This window comes from Silene latifolia, chromosome Y (genome assembly GCF_048544455.1).
Source record: "Silene latifolia isolate original U9 population chromosome Y, ASM4854445v1, whole genome shotgun sequence".
NCBI lineage: Eukaryota > Viridiplantae > Streptophyta > Magnoliopsida > Caryophyllales > Caryophyllaceae > Silene > Silene latifolia.
Genome location: NC_133538.1, coordinates 288,666,841 through 288,687,900, shown reverse-complemented (window position 1 = coordinate 288,687,900; position 21,060 = coordinate 288,666,841). Strand labels below are relative to the sequence as shown.

Here is a 21,060-nt window from a genome sequence, read left to right as displayed (position 1 = left end):
GGGATTAAAAGAGGGGAAAGACGTTTCTAAAACGGGGCGGAAAAGGGTTTAAGGTTGGATTAGGCGTCACCGCTTCACGGAGCCGCCTAATCCAACCCTAAGCCCTTTTTCTTAATCAAAGGTCGTTCATAGTGCAAAAGCCCAAGACTAAAACCTAGGGAGGGACGGGTGATACCCTGTCGTGGATGAGACTAAAAGAGGGGAAAGACGATTCTAAAACGGGACGGAAAAGATCGTTCATAATCAAACATATAGTAACACTGTGATTCTAAAACATGAATGGCATTAAAAGAGGGGAAAGACGATTCTAAAACGGAGCGGAAAAGGGTTTAGGGTTGGATTAGGCGTCACCGCTTCGCGGAGCCGCCTAATCCAACCCTAAACCCTTTTCCTTAATCAAAGGTTGTTTGAAGTGGAAAAGCCCAATACTAAAACCTAGGGAGGGACGGGTGATACCCTGTCGTGGATGGGATTAAAAGAGGGGAAAAACGCTTCTAAAACGGGACGGAAAAGGGTTTAGGGTTGGATTAGGCGTCACCGCTTCGTGGAGCCGCCTAATCCAACTCTAAACTCTTTTCCTTAGTCAAAGGTCGTTCATAATCAAACATATAGTAACACTGTGACTAGATGGATAAAACCATCGAACTCTAATTGAAATATTAAGTTTCCATGTCAATTCTTGAATGAAAAATCATTGTTTCATCATCATAAATTGATTACTTTTTGCTGTGGTATATTAGTGTCAAAGCAACACAGTATGCTACTACTTCTTGGTGTGACATGTAATTTTAACAGCATGACAGTATCAGACTACTTTCTTTTTTTTAGATGCTTTTGCAGATGCTTCTTCAGCTATCCGAAGAGGGCATGTTCTCTTGTCGTGGTCAACTTTTTCCTTGCAGTATGCACATAGTATCTTTAGCTTTGATGCCTTTTGAATGGCTTGTATTTTTGCTGACGTTAATCTTTTTCCGCTTCCCTTGTTGTGTGCTTTAACCGGAGGCCGAATAATGACTTTAGACGACGAGCTGCAGCCCAAGAGCATCTCCATTTCTTGATCTTTTGTAAGTGGTGTAACAGATAACTTCTCGTGGAACTCAACTAGAAGGGATACTAATTCGTCCATGTGAACCGGAGGTAAAGTTTTGAGAACTCCAACTGTTGCACTGAACTTTGCCCATAGCTTGCACATAAGGCTGTTATCGGAGTGAGCCATATTTGAATCCTCCATGACATTCCCATTGGGATCAAGCCTGATAATGGAATAGCAAGTTACTGTTTTATATGGTAACAATATTACTGTAACAAATTATTGGAGTGAGGGCACAAAGTGAAACAGTAAGCCAGAGTCCGTAATAAAGTTTTCGAATCTAACCTGTTAGTTGCGTAAGAGTTCTTGGCCCATCAATCTAAAATGTACTTTCTTGGTATCTGCCGAATTCCTTTGCCCTTGTATACCCACACAATATGTCTACAAAGTAACCCTAGTTTTCGAAGAGTTTGCAAGCACATTCTGCATCTGTGGTTGAAAGGTTGAATGTCACCTTGAAAGTTCTGTTTGCTTCAGCATCCACAAAAATTATCCGCAGATTATCTTCCTTGTCAAAGTCAGCGACACCACATGATATAGCAGCCTTTACTTCCTCTTGGAACATCTTAAACACATCATGTGTGTATACAATAGCACCATGTTTTTCTAAATGTAGGTTTGTGTCTAGGTTAGGTAATGAGTGGTCGCTGTCATAATCATCACACCTTTGTGTGTAGCGCTGCTGGTCCATAGCAGTTTGGAACCTAGTAATAATGTGACAATGGCACAACAACATATGAATTATGTAACAATGATACAGTAATGGTGTTACTGTAAGTTAATCTATGTACAGAGATATTGTGACCAAAGAAAACAGAGATGGTTGTTTACCTCATCCAAAATTCGACCAGTGTACCAAAGTGATTCTCATACCACTTGAAAAAAGAATTTGCACTCTCGGATCGCTGTGTTGTTCTTAATATGCACCCCATGGGAAGGTCACGATGGTAGGCAGGATTCCAATGTTTTCGGTCAGTGAACATTGTAGATAACCACTCGTTATCTTCCAGTTGAAAATCTGAAATAAGTTGCTACCACTTTTTTTCAAACTCAAACGGTTCCAAATCAGAGTCCCAAACGACAGCGTTGAACCGATGAAGGAAGTCGGTGTCTTTGCAAAGTGCTGAACCCACTTTGTCTGTGATCTTTTGCGTTATATGCCACATGCAATAATGATGCCGAGCTTGCTTGAAGACAGAGGGGAAGGCCTTTTTAATACCAGGGCATTGATCCGTGATAAGGAATTGGGGCTCCTTTTGACCCATAGCAGTCAAGAAATGCTGAAAGGCCCATTTGAATGACAGTTCATCTTCGTGTGACAGTAAACAAGCAGCGAAAAAAACCGACTTTCTGTGGTGATTGACACTTGTGAATGGTGTAAAAACCATATCGTACTTGTTTGTGCCATAGGTGGGGTCAAAGCTGACAGCATCCCCGAAGAATGAGTAATTTCTAATTGATGTGGAATCAGCCCAAATAACCTTCGTGAGACAGTTAGATGCGTCAACATCATAGGCAAAGTAAAACTGGGGTTGGGTGGCTTTGAGCTTTTCAAGACTATCATGGAAAAGGTCAACGTCTCTTTCCCCTATGTAACACTTGATAGCTCTTTGAAAGTTTTTAAAGTCCACCAATGTAGCACCTATATTTTTGTACCCATGTACAAGCTCCTTAACCTGTCTGAAAGTCTTCGCAGCCCCGATGTTCAACTTAGAATTGTCCAATATAAGCTATTTGTGAAATATGTCAAGGCATCTCGAAATCTTTTCGAGATCTCGATTAGAAACAGAGGTGAAATGATGGTTATGGAACTCAGAAAAGTCGTCAATCATAGCAGGTCCCTAAGGCCATTAAGAAGAGCAAATCTAACATAAGCTCTACAGCCAATTCTTGTGATTTTAACACGCCTTTAACTGTTTCAACTGTGGAAGAGCTGTCACCATTATTATGCTCATCGACAGGAATGGGACGCAGTTTTTGTTTATTTCCCCTAAACCCTTGACGATTGCAGACTATAAATTTTTGGTGTACCATGCCACCTCGAAGTTTTTGGACAGTGTACTTCCTGGGAGTAAAACCACATGCGCGTGCGTAAACCCCGTAGAATTCAATTCCTACCTCAACTGAGCTGAAAATTGTACCAATTGTAGGTCTGAACTTGTTCTCAACTACACGAATCCACCTCTCGCTTCCATTAGGTGTATGAGACAAAACAAGCTGATTGTTTGGTTGAACATTGGGCTGTTGTTGTGCTATTGGCGTAGAAAGGACTGGATTGCCAATACTGGACTCTGTAATATGAAAGGGAAAAGAGAAGTATTATGTATATGAATAGACGAGCGGGACTACAAAAGAATGTCATGTTACAATAACGTTGTTACTGTTACTTACACAATTATATAGTAACACGTTTTTACAATTATATCAAGTTCAGTGTTGACTACAAGTTGTAATGTTATAGTAATGATATTACATAACAGGTGTCAAATTTTTTAAGAACGATGATTTAATCGGCAGAGTTACTCCAATTTTTAATAAAGCTAATCCAGGTTTAAATATGACTATGTCAGAACTAAATTTTTTTGACACACACTTTGAACACATATAATCTAAATCCTTCTAAATTGATTCACCTAAGATTCAACTGATGTCGACGAATTAATGTGTTACAATACAGAAGCTCGCATGAGAAATTGAAATAGTAAATGCAATTAATTTGTATACCTACATCAATTCAATCAAAACATTGCATATGAACAAAACAAAACCTAAATCTGGTGCGAATGAGCGTAAAATCGTAAGCGCGACATAAAATAACAGAATTGCACACTATGTCGGATTCTTAATGATAACTGGAACTTAATAGCAGAAAATTTAAAGCATCGTAAGAAATTGCAAAGCGCCATCAATTTAACAACACTGAAAACATGAAATTGAAGAACGAAAAACCTTTAAAAGCAAAGGATTTATGAAATTACTTGCGCGCATGATGTGCTCTGTAGAATCGGAATCCATACTAGCAACAAAAAGCGAAAAAACAAGGAAAAAGCAATTGGATGAACGGATAGAATTCGAAAACCGCGGTCAATCAAAATTAGGTTGATTGAATTGAACGATATGACAAAAAGTTGATTGAATTATTGAATAAGAATTGTTGAATAGGAATTGATTCGTGAATTTGCTGGATTTTTGTTTACGTGAGAGCGAGGAAAGGAAACAGAGAATTTCGTAGAGAGAGGAACAAAGTGAACGAAGAGAGAGAAAGTGAAGGCGCGATTATCCATATAATTCCTTAATAACGCAGGTTATATACTCGGCTCTAGATTTAATCTCAGCCGCTCATTCAATCAAAAATCTAATGGTGGAGAATCGCGGGACGGACTCACCTAAGATACCTAGACTCACCGGATGCAATTTCTCTTTCTCTCTCTCTCTCTCTCTCTCTCTCTCTATATATAGTATATATATATATATATATATATAGAGGAAGGATCAACCCGGCCCTATTATATTGAATCGGGCCATGGGCTTCGGGCCATGGGCTTTTCGGGCCTAAAATCGAGGCCCAAGCCCGGAGAAAAATCGGGCTGGGCCGGGTCGGGCTAGCGGGCCTGGGCCATATGATCAGCTCTAGTCTTATTGTGAGCCATTGGATGGAGGGAGATGAATGGCCAAGATCAACCTCCAAAAGTGTGTTTATGGACTAATATCACTTATTCTCTCCTCCTTCACTAATCTTTCTAATTAATCACTAATTCACTATAACTTCTTTTCCTCTCATCCACTTTTCTCACATATCACACAACTCATCTTCTCTCTAAAACCCCAAAAAAGAAAACCCCAAAAAATCCAAATAAATAAAAAACCCAAAAACCAAATAAATAAATAAAACCCAAAAAATCCAATTAAATCAAAAAACCCAAAAAATCCAATTAAATCAAAAAACCCAAATAAATCATTCATTCTTCTCTTCCTCATTCACCACCACCCACCACTATCCCACCCGACACCAACTCACCACCCACCACCGCCGCCACCACACCACCGCACCGCCGCCACCTTTTTTTTTTTTTCGCCTCGGTTTTTTTTTTTTATATATTATTTTTTTTTTTTTCGTTTGGTGTTTATTTTCATGTTTTGAGTTGTTTTTTCTATTCATTTTTTGTTGTTGTCTTTTATTTTCTTTTATTTTGTTACTTCTCGTTTTTTATTCATTTTCTCAAATCTCTTCTTGTTATACTTTTTTTTTTAAGATTTCGGGTTTTAAATCTCGTTTTTTTTTATGAGATACTTTTTTTTCATCTAAGATCTACTAAAATATTTTTCATAAAATTTGTTGTTTTAATCTTAGCCATATAAAAATTCTTATAATTTGTTGATTTTAATCTTATAATTGACTAAAGTTATACAAAAATGGACTAAAGTTATACAAAAAAAGTATGAAGTTATACAAAAATTGACTAAAGTTATACAAAGAATGGACTAAAGTTATACAAAAATGGACTAAAGTTATACAAAAATGAACCAAAGTTATACAAAAATGAACCAAAGTTATACAAATATGGATTAAAGTTATACAAATATGGGCTAAAGTTATACAAATAAGGACTAAAGTTATACAAATAAGGACTAAAGTTATACAAAAATGGACCAAAGTTATACAAAAATGAACCAAAGTTATACAAAAATGGACTAAAGTTATACAAACATGAACCAAAGTTATACAAAAATAGACCAAAGTTATACAAAAAAAGACTAAAGTTATACAAATATGGATTAAAGTTATACAAATATGGACTAACTTTAGTCCATTTTTGTATAACTTTTGTTCATTTTTGTATAACTTTGGTTCATTTTTGTATAACTTTAGTCCAATTTTTTGTATAACTTTAGTCCATTTTTTGTATAACTTTGGTGCATTTTTGTATAACTCTGGTCTATTTTTGTATAACTTTGGTTCATTTTTGTATAACTTTGGTTCATTTTTGTATAACTTTAGTCCAATTTTTTGTATAACTTTAGTCAATTTTTGTATAACTTTGGTTCATTTTTGTATAACTTTGGTTCATTTTTGTATAAGTTTAGTCCAATTTTTGTATAACTTTAGTCCAATTTTTTGTATAACTTTAGTCCATTTTTTGTATAACTTTGGTGCATTTTTGTATAACTCTGGTCTATTTTTGTATAACTTTGGTTCATTTTTGTATAACTTTTGTTCATTTTTGTATAACTTTAGTTCAATTTTTTGTATAACTTTAGTCCATTTTTGTATAACTTTGGTTCATTTTTGTATAACTTTGGTTAATTTTTGTATAACTTTAGTCCATTGTTGTATGACTTTAGTCCAATTTTTGTATAACTTTAGTCCTTTTTTGTATAACTTTGGTCTATTTTTGTATAATTTCAGTCCTTTTTTGTATAACTTTAGTCCATTTTTGTATAACTTTAGTCCTTATTTGAATAACTTTTGTCCTTATTTGTATAACTTCAATCATTTTTTGTATAATTGTAGTCCAAATTTGTATAACTTTAGTCCAAAATTGTATAACTTTAGTCCTTATTTGTATAACTTTAGTCCTTATTTGTATAACTTCAGTCCAAATTTGTGTAATTTTATTCCAAAATTGTATAACTTTATTCCATAAGAGTACAACTTCAGTCCAAAATTGTATAACTTTAGTCCAAAATTGTATAACTTTAATGCACGCAGTGTATAACTTTAATAGACAAGATGTATAACTTTAATGCACCCAGTGTATAACTTTAATGTTTTAAGTGTATAACTTTAGTCGTAAATAGTATAACTTTTATAAAAACCAAATAAATATGAAAAACCGTAATTAATCAACAAATATTAAATCAGAAAAAAAATTAAATAATAACAAAAACCAAAAAACTCATAATAACAAAAACAAAAAACCAAATAACAATAATAAAACCAAAAAACCAACAACCCAACCCAACCCGAAATCTGAAATAAACCAAATAACAATAAAAAAAAACCAAATTTAAATAGCGTGTGTATAACTCTAATGCACGCAGTGTATAACTTTAATAGACAAGATGTATAACTTTAGTCCAAAAAATGAAATAACAATAACAACCAAATAAAAAAATAAAAAATAAAAACAAAAACAAAAAACAAAAACAAAACAAAAAACAAAGAACAAAAACAAAAATAAAACAAAAAACAAAGAACAAAAAAACAAAATCGCAGTACAAAAACAAAAAAAAACAAAGAAAAAACACCAAAAAAAAATGAATGAAATGAACAAACACAGGAAACACAGGAAACAACCACCAATTTAAATGCACAAACACCAAACACACGAAAACGACTCGACTGCCATCAACCGAAACAAACACCACACGATAACAAACAACCACCGCACACGATAACAAACCCACGAACACCACCACACGAAAACAAACAACCAAAAAAAAAGAAATAAGAAGAGGAGGCTGCCGGCGGAATTTGAGGTGGTTTTCGGTGGTGACGCGTCCAGATCCGACAATGGGCACAACCGTCACCCTCCGCCCCAGATCTAAAAAAAAAAAAAAAAAGAGAAGGAGGATGGCAGCGGGTTGTGAAGCGGGTTGTTGTTGTTGTTGGTTGTTGTTGTTGTTGGCGGGTTGTTGTTGTTGTTGGTTGTTGTTGCTGATGTGGTGGGGGTGGAGGAAGGTGGCGGGGGTAGAAGGAGGAGAGGTGTGGCGGTGGTTGTTGGGTGGTCGCAGGGTGTGGTCGTGAGGTTGTTGTGGTGGGTGATAAAGAGGAGAGGAAGGAAGTGGTGGCCGGGTTGGGTGGTGGTCAGCCGGAGGTGTGGAAGAGGGAGTGGGTATTTTTTGGGGGTTTTTTTGTTGATTTGGTTTGTTTTTGTTTTGTGAGAATGAGACGGAAATGAGAGAGAATGAGTGAATGAGAGAGAAGTGAGAGGGTGAATTATGAGGAAGTGAGAAGGGAGAATTAGAAGGATGATGGAGTTATACAAATTAGGATGGAGTTGTACATGGATTAGGAAGGGAGATTAGGGAGGGAGATTTATGGCCATCCATTGAGATGTAATCTCATCCCTCCATCCCTTCCATCCAAAGGCCCATATAAGGACTTAGGGACTCAATGGATGTAAGGGCCTTATAAGAATCGCTCTATATATATATATATATATATATATATATATATATATATATATATATATATATATATATATATATAGAGAGAGAGAGAGAGAGAGAGAGAGAGGGATCGGTGAGAACGAACATTCGGTGCAAAAAAGTGAGAACAACCGTCACCCCCCTTAGATTAGAGTAATTTTGCGGCTGAGATTGTTTCAATTAAATCCAATTTTCAATTAAAACCAAAGAAACCATAAGCTCCTTCCCCCTACTTCCTTCGTTAGTTCACCATTGTTAACGGTAAGTCGGCCATATACTAACACCATCACCATCTGCTACTTCACCTATCACAAAGCAACTCCGGTAGCCTCCACTAACACCCACCATAACAGCCGCTACTGACACCCATACTGACAGCCTCCACCGCATTTTCACCATAACCCCATAATCCGTAACCACCCTTAATCGCCCCCATCAATACGTCATTAATCATCACCTACCGTCACGGCGACGATGACCAAAGAACACCGATGAACAACCAGATAAAATTGCCGGTGTTGACGGCTTGACGCAACTCCAGCGACTATCCCTGACCGTATGTACCCTAATCAATTTGGTAAACGACTGACGGAAAGTCGCCGACGATAACTACCACACCCCTCCCTTACTAGGTTTCCCGTCTAGTCTCCACTCAACACACCCCCGGTCTGTATCCCCATCTACCATCACCCATCGCCTATCGCCGCTGATTGACGATAATCACCAAAGAACGCCTCAGAACCACCGGCGAGCATCCGCGACGCCGCACAACTATATTTGTTCATTCTCACTCTCTCACGTCCCGACTCCGAGTTCGAATCACCTTCAATCACCTCGTGCACCACTGGACGAACATATCGTCTTCGACACCACCTTTGCTTTCTCCTTCCAACCATCATCACTTTGGGCTACAAAATCAATTTACACTACATGAAATTAATGTGTCTGATTGCTATATTAATGTATCTCAACCCAAATTTTATGTACCTAGAAATTAATTTTGTGTATCTATGTTAGATACATTAAAATTGTGAGTGGATACAAAATAAACGAGTGTAGATGCATTGAAACAGCCTGGAAATCAACGAAGGGGAGGAGGTGAGATAATTGTGCCGGGGACTGTAATTATAATTTGATCATGTATGAATTCATTTATTTGGTGGAGATCAATTATGGATTTCTTGGTCTTGATAATGGGATGCATCAGGGTATTAAATCAAAATCGCGACACCAAAACACAGCCGGTTTATAAAGGTTTGCCGTATTTTGAGGAGATATTGGCTGCAACTTACAATGTTAGGCTGCAACAAACTATAGTGCTGCAATGACCTAAACTAAGATTTTATACTGGTTTGCACTGTCTGCAATCTGCATTGCTCTTGATTACATACTAATATAAATATTTTGTTCATGATTTAAGATTAAGGACAGTGAATTATATACTCGAGATGGGTCTGTTGATGTCAATGGGAAGCCTGTCCTGAAAAGCAAAACAGGAAGTTGGAAAGCCTGCCTGTTCATAATTGGTAATAACATCTCTTAAATGTATTCAGTAATTCCATAGTTTAGACTTTAGAACCACATTGTTTAGTATTCCATATATTTTATGTGCAGTACGAGAATGTTGTCTTGTCGGTGTCATGGTGGGCAGGCGGCGTAATCAAATTGTATCTATGATAATGTACATTAAATTAATGGCTAGATACACAACATTAGTCGTTAGGTACATAAAAAATTAGTGTATATTAGTTGTCATCGATCAGTTTTACCAGACGCCACGGGTGCATAGCCGGCAACCAGGGCCGATGCCGGAGAAAAAACTTCCAAATTAAACAAAGCTCGCAAAATTACCTTAGTGTTAGAATCATGACACAAATGGTTCAACCTCCCACCTCATCATTGTCACCCAACCCGGCCATATCGCCTGAGCACGGGCCACCTTGCCGGAGTACAGCGCATCTTACACCATTTTTAATGTACCTACTAGCTAATTTTGTATATCAATGATTCAATGGAAACATACATTTAAATAGTGGTTACAATTTACAAACATCAAATAATACTGGTGATGGTGTGCGACACAACCCACCGCAAAAAAACCCAAACTCAACCAGAAATCGCCAACGAGTTCTCCCATTAAGACGTCGACATAGCCTGAATAAAAAATGGCGGCTTCGGTTGTTGATGCCGATGTCGACTTAGAGGTGGTGGTGGTCGTGGGTTGAAGTGTTGTTGTTGTTGGTGATTTCATGTGTTGTCGGCGTAACTTGGTGGTCGCCGATGATGAGTGGTGGTTGGGTGGTCATGGACTCAGGGAGTCGGGGGTGAGTGATAATTGGGAATGACAGGTGTGTATTTGGTTAAAAGAATAAATTGTTGCCTTAGTATTGTGTTTCACGGAGTATACTTTTATAAAGTTATAATTGAAGAACGTTCTCACTTTTTGCACCGAGTGATCATATGCACCGGATCCTAAATCTATATATATATATATATATATATATATATATATATATATATATATATATATATATATATATATATATATATATATATATATATATATATATATATATATATATATATATATATATATATATATATATAGGAATGAGATCATGTAAGTATGACTCATATATTTGAGGATTGAGGATTAATACTAGCCGTCAGATCTAAGAGATCTAATGGCCATCTATTGCGCTCGTAATTAAGGGCAAATCCGTCATTTTGGTTTTTAATATATAAGTCCATCTATCACAGGTTTAATTTATTTCATCATTAGCTCTTAGTCTATTTCTCTCTCTAACCTATCTCTTCAGCCAAATGCTCTGATTTTCCTCCAATTTTTCCGCCTACTTCATCTCGACATCATTTTCGTTCTTATTGTTTGCGTTTTCCTCTAGTGCGATTATCATCCTCGAAGTTTGTCTTCGTCTTCCGAACGCGATGTCAGGTATTTTATCTATTTTTTCCTCTTTAATAATCATCTTTTCCGAGTCGATCGAGTTTTGAATGCTTAGTTTCTTACAAATTTATATGTTATTATGCTATAATTATGTTAGGGTTATGATTAATTTAATTTTTATTTTAATCTCTTTGAGGTGATCTATTAAAAATTGAATTCATGTATGATTTGCGCAACATAATCAATCTTCGATAACGAATTTATAAGCATCCTTGTATGCGCCTGCTGTAGTACTCTGATTTATGATTAATCTTCTCTTCATACTCAAAACTGACATGTCAGGTTCTTTTTCTCCATTTCAATCTTTTTTCGCCGTTCAATTTTGATTTTTAGGGTTTGTGCATTACTCGTAATAAGGTTTTGATTGCAAACTATTGTGACGCCTCAGTGATTTCATGTCAAATTAGTGGACATTTGTAGAATTTTTCGTAATTGATTTTGAAATCTCATCAATAAACTCAATTGATCCAAATGATTGTTTACTGCATTTGTTTTTCCCTAATTTTTTCAAGTGATTTACATGTTTTGATTGTACTGTGTAATTTTTTAGGGTTTGTGTGTTTACTTCTTTTATCAACTACAGAAACTTGTCTAGTTCTTCAATATGTTGGTAGTTAATCATAGATTGAGTAAATCGTATTGATTGTATTGAGCAATTGTGGATATTTGTCGTATTTTTTTGTTGTTTGGTTTATAGTGATGTTTTATTTCTGCGTGTAGGTTTTCCGTTTGAACAAGAAAGTTCGATGCTTAGATATGCTTTCGATTAGCGTTAATTGAGCTAGCTTTTCTGTCCAATTTGTATATTAAGTGATAAATTGAGTTGATTTAATTATGTGAGTGTCTTGTCTGAAAAGTTAGGTAAAGGACTATAATGACGAGCATAGATGAAGTTGTGTATTCCATTTCTAGGTTTAAACGTGACCCTGGAAAGTCTTTTGGTGAGTGATTTATAGCCTTCAAATTCGTTTTTTAGACTGTTTAGGGCGACTGTTTAAAGAAGTTACAAATTTATGATGTCTCCAGACACTCACTCATAATCACCAATGAGTACTTTTATGGCACATATGACTCATCTAGATGTGGGGAAGTTTTTAGCATATTGATTCACACGCATGAAGTAATTATAGTAGGTCGGATCATTAGATGTTTGAAGAAAAAATATATCAGTTGGGGTCCTTTTAAGACCGTTGCACTTATAGGTGTCTCTTTCATTTGGTCACGGATTATGGAGTGGATTTTGATGACAATGAGCAGACATGAAAACTTTTTCGATTTATTTCAGGACCTAGAACTGCCATAACCTTGCAGTAAGCATCAGTAAGCATCTGACTAGCTGTACAAAGCCAAGGTAGAAGTGCTGTCTATAGAAGCAGATATATAGAAGCATGCCGTGAACTTACACACTGTGAGTGTGAGACAAAGAAGTTGGAAATGATACTTGCTAAATTGAAGAAGGTTCATGTTCTACTTTCTTCTGAGGTGAAGGTTTTAGAGTCCAAGGTTGGTTGGAAAAAGTACATGGAAGCATATTTTAAGTTTATTCAAGCTAAAGACGAGATCAGGGAAATTGAAGCTTTGATAGCTGGTTTTGACAAGTTTTATGAGCATTATGAATTATGATATAGTCATTGAGACCTTCAAACTAAAGGCTAATAAGCATGAACCTAAGTTCCAGGAAGAACCTAAGGTAGAGGAAGCAATTATAATGACAACTAGATATGTTGGACAAAAAATTGTAATTGGAAGTACATGGATGTAATGAACTAATGATGCTAGAACTTATTTAATTCGTTACTCAATCATCAATTATTTCTGGTGTAGGTGAAAATTGTATCTCAAGATTACAAGAGTAGTTATGGCTAAACAATTTCTTTTGCTCGATATATATCTTGGTAAAGTGTGATATTGTTTCAAATATCATGTGATATTTTACTTTAATGGTTGTGATATTGTTTCTCATATAAAAAAATTGGATAGGGATTTAAAAATCTTTTTTTACTTCAATATTGTTTTGTATATAATGTGATATTGTTTTATATACAGTGTGACATTGTTTCTAATGACTTGTGGTATTTTATTTACCTGGTTGTGATATTGTTTCACAGTAGCACAAAATTGGAGACTCATTTTAAAATACTTTTAACCGTGATATTATTTTGTATGCAGAGTAATATTTTTCACAAGTACATGTGATATTGTATAATAGTATCACACAAGGGGTATTGTCTACAATTAAGCGTGATGTGATGATATTGTTTCAGAAGAACGGTGATATTGTTTCAAATGAAGTGTGTTATTGTTTACAATAATGTGTGATATTGGAAAATACAAAAGACAAACCTTGGTAACACTATATTATTAATTCTGAGGTTTTATGATATTGTTAACCAAAAATGGAGAAAGAATACAAAATTGTTGCCATTTGTAATTACATCTAAGCATAAAAGAATTTGTATATGTGAATAAAATGAGTAAAAAAAGACGATCTTGCTAAGTTGATGATGTAATATAGACTTTTTAAGCATGCACACAAGCTCTTAAACAACATCCGCAAGTGAAGAAAACTGAAAAAAAAAAGAAAACAAAGAACGAAAACATAATGTCAGTAGCAAGTTCAACACATTAATAACAAAAATGTGATATTGTTTCTAAGGACTTGTGGTATTTTATTTTAAAGGTTCTGATATTGTTTCACAGTACCACAAAATTGGAGAGTCGTTTAAAGCACTTGTGAAATAGTGATATTATTTTGTATAAGGTGTGATATTGTTTTTAATAACGTGTGATATTGTTTCCTAGTATCACAAAAGTAAAATACAAGTAACAAATCTACCTGAGGTTTCCTGATATTGATAAGCAAAAAAATACCACAAGTTCGAGTAAGGAGTAGCATTGATTTATAAATAAGAAAGGGAAAATAAACGAGACAGGGAAACAGGGGAACTAGATCAAGAAAGGGAGTCATTTTTATTGCTCAAGTTCGAGTATAAATGCAATCTACTTTCACTTTTAGTCTTTTAATGTTTCAACTGAAAAAAGAGGAATGCTAAACCCCTCTAAAGTGTCATACCATCCATTTTCAATCCCTATAGCCCGTTACATTAATAACGCACCAGCAAGTTGAGATGCTACATAGGGGATTTTTATATGTATTTCTTAATGATTTCACATAGATGAATTTGACGACACAAATGCGCTCAGCAAACAGATTAACCAACCAGATCAACCAACATGACTGCAAACTAGCATTAGAGCCCTGCTATTTTCTTTCTTCCCAAACACTGACTTCCCACACCACGAAACTACAGACAAACTTCTCACCAAGATGGCATTGAAAACCAAAAAGCCCATATGCACAAGTCTGCAAGTAAGAAAATAGATATGTGAATTTCCAACTGCCAATAATCTCATATAGCCAAAGATATTAAGTCGACACTACAAAACACTCTCAAAGGGGGCAGAAATTTGGGTAGGATGGTCCTTACAAGGCTAGCTCTTAATGTTGCAAGTTATACACTCATTGAAAAACATCAAAAGTTCATCCCATCTTACACAGATCACAACCACCACAAAAATAATTCATCCAAGAAGATATAATAATTCTTCCCTACTAGCTTCGAGTTCGTAATTGCTACGATTTTCTTTTGTAAGTGGATGGATTAAAAATGGTCCACTAGTCCTCAAACTTAATAAATGATGACAACAAAAGCCTTTTAAAAATACTCACAGATGGTAGAGACTAGGAAGCTTGAAAAGAACACACATTTGAAACCAGTTCAGTCGGATAATCTACTCCCCATTTACTCAGTTTTCCTTCTAGCTTATCCGAACGAACATGATGTCTAATAGATATCGGACAATTCAACAAAGAAAACACAAAATGACTACACATCAATCAAGGGTCCAAGTCCAACCTACACTTCCAAAATTGAGCATTCACCATCTCTAGTGAATCAAAAAAATTGACACTTTGGAAATATTTACAAAAACCGGTAAGTTGTTAATCCAAAGAGTTTAGTTGCCCTAATTCATGTAGCATTACATACAGAACGCAATCAACAATAGCAAGAATTGAATAGATGTATGACAAACTAAAGACCAATTGGGATACCACATATCTCACTCTCATTTTTTTTGGTCCACACTTCGTACGTGATAACACACTAAAACAAATATAAACACAACTCTATTAAGTGAGATATGTTGAGCACTACACTCCTGTAAAACTAGACTCTCGTTAACGTTAAACAAAACTCAGTAATTTTGTTTAACTTTCACAATTAAATAATATTGAACCCTAAATTTCACAATTGAACAATATTAAACCCTAATTTTCGAGATTGGAACAAAAAACATCTAATTAACAACCATAACTACAATTGATGATAGTAATTGGTTCAATTATATGAAAATTAATAAATTTTAGCAATAATTTGTATACCTAATTGGAGGGAAAACGAATCAAAAATCGAAAATAATTGAACAATTTCCCATAATTATACCTAGTTTTTGATTATATCGCAGATTCAAAACAATAATATTACATTTATTGAATAATTACTCGATTTTAACAATTATTTCACTAAAATATTCCTAAATTCAAAAATTTGAGAGCATTAAGGCAAAAATTGTACACAATTACGCTTCAAAACGCAATTGTATTGAAGAATGATCGTTATTGCTTCGTAATTTTGAGTGATTCGCCAATCTAATCCCTCGTTTCCTTTGTTTTTGATTCAGGTTTTAGAGAGAAAGTGTGGAGTCAAATTAATTTGTCGCGCGTTATGATTTTTGAACAAGTCTCAGTGTGTTTTTTTTTAAATATCAGAAAGTGATATTGTTTAGAAGAACGCGTGATATTTCATTCGTTACTCAATCCTCAAATATTTAGTAGTTCTCACCGGATCCCGACTTATATATATATATATATATATATATATATATATATATATATATATATATATATATATATATATATATATATATATATATAAGATCCTATGAGTCCACCTATATTTTTGAGTCTCATGAGTCCACTTTATATATCACACGCTGCACACAAGAATATCACTTGTAAATTTTTAAACCAAACAATAAGCCTATCCGCGCAACATGAACGCAAGAATCCCTTACTTACACAAGACTGTTCATATTCCGTTTCCTACCCGTCATTGCCTTCCTAAAACAAAAATTGGACTCATTCTATTTTTCAAAAATTCTGATCTCAGTTTATTATATCTGAATGAGTACGGTGTTTGGTAGTGTTTTGGAATCTTTTGAATAAATTGGACTCATTCTATTTTTCAGTTGAATTATTTTGAAAAGGAACTAGGAACTTGGTGGATTCTAAATCGAATTCAACATTGTAGAGTAAGCTACAAGTATCTGCTACTTGATCCAAAAGATTTTGTATCGATATCAAGAACCTGGCAGAGTAAGTATAAAAACGTATGATTTAGCCAAATAAGGTAAGTAAGCTACAAGTATCTGCTACTTGATCTTTACCAGATTGTTTTGTTTTTTGATTGCAGGTTGGAGTTTGCTAAGTCGTACGGAATATGGCGTAACATTCAAAATAATTCAACTGAAAAATAGAATGAGTCCAATTTTTTCATGAAATCTGTGATATTGTTTAGTATAACGTGTGATATTGTTTAGCATAACGTGTGATATTGTATTACAAAACAATATCACGATTTTTTTTTCAATTTTTTTTTTTTTTTGAAAAAGTTTTTTTCCAAATTTGTGATATTCTTTAGTATAACGTGTGATCATCAGTAAATTTGTGATATTATTTAATATAACGTGTGATATTTATAATGGACTCACGACTTCAAGAAGATAGGGTGACTCATGTGATCCAATTACATATATATATATATATATATATATATATATATATATATATATATATATATATATATATATATATATATGCGGGATCTCGTGAGTTTGGTTCTTACGGTGAGTTTGTGCTTACAAATCTCAGCCATTGAATACGAGAAAATAAATGACTGAGATTGAATAAAAAATCAAACAAAACCAGATATTAAAAATTCGTGCTAGCCCTCTATTATGCGGATCAAAAGCGTCTTTAACATGACGACACTATCCGTCATGGTTCAAGACGGATAGTGTTCTCCTCGCGATAAAGCGCAAGTGGGGAAAATGGAGCACCTCATGGATAATGGCACTTATATATTGTGAGAGGGGTACTATCTGTCTTCAACTTGTGACGGATATTGTCCGTCTTCAATGAGAATGAATTTGTGTATGCGGATTTCTTCATTCTGATAATGTACTCTCTTTCTAACTCTCTCTCTCTCTCTTCTGCCTCTTCCTCTAGTCTATTTTTTCTAGGCTACAAATCCTGCAATCCATAGTTCGTCTTAGCTCGATCTTATCTTTCGAAGAATTAATCACAAAATCAATACCATCATTTTTTAGGCCACAAATTCTGCAATCCATGTTGAAGATTTCTAATACAACTATCTTGATTCTTTTATTAATTAAGATTATAGCTGCGCAATCAATACCATCATTTTTCTGCTCTTGCTCTCAATAAATTTTCGAAGCTCAAATGCAAGGAGAGGAGAACTTGGTCCAATAGGTAGGTTGCTATTTATGTATTTATTAATAGTTCAGTTGAATCGGTGACTCGGTGGTAGGTAGTTGACTAGTTTTTGGGTTTGATCAAGTGGTTCATCTGAAACTTGTCTTTGGCCAAGATGATTACTTAATTCAAGTTGGTTAGGCCATAAAGATGATTATTAATTTATTATCCTCAATAAGGGGTGTTTGGTTCACGTGTGGGTATGAGTTTGGAATCGGAAATCATACCTAGGTGGTATCGGGTTGGAACCCGATACCTCATACCTTGTGTTTGGTTCAATTTCGGGGGTATGGGGTTAGAAATCAATCAAAGCTAAAAACTCTTTAAACAAAAAATATTTTTAATAATAATTTTTATACTATTAAATCATGTAGAGAAAATTTAATCAAATAAATATATAAAATGATTTTTTTACAATTGTTTTTATCACTTTTTAATATTTGTAATTTGATACCATGGGTATCAATCTCATACCCACCCTCCTCCCTGGGTATGAGAAACTCATACCTCATGGGTTTGAGGTATGGGTATAAAACCTTTAATTTTGTCAAACAAACACATGGTATGGGTTTGATTTATTCCAAACCCATACCTCATAGTTTGATACCGGCTCATACCTAAATTGGGTGAACCAAACACCCCCTAAATTGGTTACTAATTCCAACTTCAGAAGGGACAATGACTAGTTGCCCAACTCTCTTAGGCCTGTTTCATATTAACAATGTGTTGCTAATTCTAACTTCAGAATTAAAGGTCCAAGTTACTCTCTTGAGATCTATTGTTTGTCGTCAGTAAAATTTAATTTCAATTTGTCGATTAATAGCTTAAGTTCGGTATATGTAATGTTAAATCGTGTGTTCAACTTTGATCACAAAAAAATGATTTTTTGAGACGGAAAGAGTAATCAGAATCGATTTGGTAAGTATTATGTGGGTTTCGGTTCCGGGTTCATCATTTGTAACTCAAATGGTGCGTGGTGCTCGGCCTGGGCTCACCAAGGTCTGAGTGGTGGTCGCAACTAGGCGAGTGAACTCTAGTCGATGCCGCTGCAGCTACTAATTCTGTAATTCGTGGCTGAATATGGTGCTCTGGGCTCTCTGGGCTCGTGGATGGCCTGAATTGGTGGCATCGGAGAGCAGGCCACCGAGACAAGAGTGTTGATCCGAACAGTAAGAAATAAACACTGATCATACAACTGTGTCATGTATGTCATTCTCTTACAGTTTTACCTACTTCAAAGATGCTTCTTGAGTTATTCTTTGTGTTTGCTCTCAGGAAGGAGGATCTTACCAACAACGTATTCTCACAGAATACCTCTAAGGCATACAATCGAGAACTGACGAAATTGTACAGACCTCAAAGGAAACACACAGTAGATGTCTTTGAAGCAAATTAATCAGATTCCCAGATTCATGATGTCTTTGAACGATTTTGCTGTTCGCCAATGTATGAGTTAGCATCGCATACAATGCTAATATACTGATTTTTTTATTTACTGTTCTCAGGGTGCAGCAACAGCATGCTTCGTTGCTCTGAATCCAAAAATGAAAGGTGTTTAGGCAAATATTTTGTGGATTATAATGAGTTGGAGCCTAGTGCGTTTACGAGAGACGAGATATTGGCAAAAAAGCTGTGGGATTTCAGTGAGAAGCAGGTTAACTCACGTTCTGAATTCAGAGGCGTTAATTAACTAACTAATTACTCTTAATTAAGTGTATTGTCATGAAGTAAATTAGATTTCATTAAGATATTAATCTTTATTTCTATGTTGTTTTACTTAAGTGGTTAAATACTACGATTATATATGTACGATGATCACTTAAAATGTTAATGGCTGGAATGTTAGTGATGACGATGACTCCAAATCAAAAGTCCGGACTTAATATTAATCGCAATAACACCAGAATAATATCGGAATAACAACACAATAACAGGGACTGATCCTAGCACGACACACAAAATAAAATAAAATATAAAAAGCATAAAAATAACATTAGAATAACACGTGGTAATAAAAAGAAAAGAACAAAAAAGAAGAATAACATTGGAATAATAGACTAAAAAAAACAAACAAACTTGAATAACATGTGGTAACACAAAAAATAAAATAAAATAAAAGATAACATGATGAGAAAATTAGACAAACAATAACACTAGAATAATAGTATGGGCACAAACTCACCATAAGAAACAAAACTCACAAGATCCCATCTAGAAACAGGATCTTGTGAGTTTAGTTCTTCTGGTGAGTTTGTGCTCACACTTTTATTCACTATTATTTCAATATCATTCTTATATTCTTATGCTTCTCTAATTGAGACCTTCAATGCAACTCTGCAAAATTGATGTGAAACCAATATTCATTAAAATTCCTGTAATTCCCTTGCTCACAATACACAGAAGGCACCTGATCATGAAGTGGATTGTCCAAAGATATAATCATCTACATGATGATGCCATACCCATGCTATTAGCGATACACAAACACCAACAAGAACAATGTGGATGCTAAGAGAACAAGAACGCATGAGTTCCCTCCGTGTTCTCACGTGTAGGGCTTAGTAAAGTTAGGGTTCTTCCCTCTTTTGAGTAAAGAGTATAAAATTCCCAGAAAATTTGATAATTCATCCATTAAAATCTCCCGTTTCTTCTCTTTTTCTCTGTTTAATCAATAATTAGCTATCTTAACTCAATTATGGAGGATGCTGATAAGTGGAAAAATCTCAAATTGTGCGAGGAGGAGAAGACCACAATTGGACAAAATATAGAAGATGACGAGCAACAAGTGGCTGATCACAAGGTAGCTTTGCTTATAATAGGTAAGTTACTATCTAATTCCGCTGTTAATTTAACAAGTTTAAAGCGTACATTAAGGTGCTGTTTGGCCTAGTTTATGTGAAATAGCTTTTACTTTCTAGAATGAGTTTTTTCATAAACTACTTTTTGAAAAAGTTGCGGTTGTTTGGCCTAACTTTTGTAAAAAAGTTTTAACAAATTGATGTGTTTGGCTCTTACTTCTTTTTGTTTTTGTTTTTTAGTTTTATAATCCCAAGAGTTTTTGGAGAAGTAGGCGAAGCGTCAATTTGGTCTTACTTTCAATAGCTTTTTATTAACTTCTGACTTTTCAAAAGTAGTTTTTATCTCCCTAAATTATAGTGTTTGACCCAACTTCTACTTTTACAATTAGAAAAGCACTTAGAAAGCTTGGCCAAACACCCCCTAAATCTTATTTGGCAA

The 21,060-nt window shown here is 34.9% G+C and overlaps 1 protein-coding gene and 1 long non-coding RNA gene across 3 annotated transcripts; one reads left to right on the top strand and one right to left on the bottom strand.

The window, feature by feature from the left end:
• Positions 1–805: 805 nt before the first annotated feature.
• LOC141630878 (protein FAR1-RELATED SEQUENCE 5-like) lies at positions 806–8,678 on the bottom strand. Its single transcript, XM_074443624.1, has 5 exons — positions 8,588–8,678; positions 2,961–3,381; positions 2,147–2,770; positions 1,511–1,794; positions 806–1,275 (listed from the first exon to the last, which is right to left on the bottom strand). The coding sequence occupies exons 1-5, from the start codon at positions 8,676–8,678 to the stop codon at positions 806–808; spliced, it is 1,890 nt and encodes a 629-aa protein (XP_074299725.1).
• An 8,822-nt stretch (positions 8,679–17,500) lies between these two features.
• Positions 17,501–19,599, top strand: LOC141627245 (uncharacterized). 2 transcript variants are annotated; one of them, XR_012536811.1, is made up of 2 exons: positions 17,501–17,820; positions 19,099–19,599. It is a non-coding gene; the product is annotated as an uncharacterized LOC141627245 (long non-coding RNA). The 2 variants fall into 2 exon arrangements; XR_012536810.1 differs by having other exon boundaries at positions 17,501–18,992.
• Positions 19,600–21,060: the final 1,461 nt, after the last annotated feature.

Bases quoted from the DNA above. Each gene is read 5' to 3' on its own strand.
- LOC141630878 (XM_074443624.1), bottom strand. From the start codon at position 8,678: ATGGGGGCGATTAAGGGTGGTTACGGATTATGGGGTTATGGTGAAAAT. The intron at 2,771-2,960 runs GTTAGATTTGCT...GAAGACTTTCAG, and splicing joins GAATTGGCTGTAGAGCTTAT to ACAGGTTAAGGAGCTTGTAC. The intron at 1,795-2,146 runs GTTTGAGTTTGA...CATTATTACTAG, and splicing joins TGGGACTCTGATTTGGAACC to GTTCCAAACTGCTATGGACC.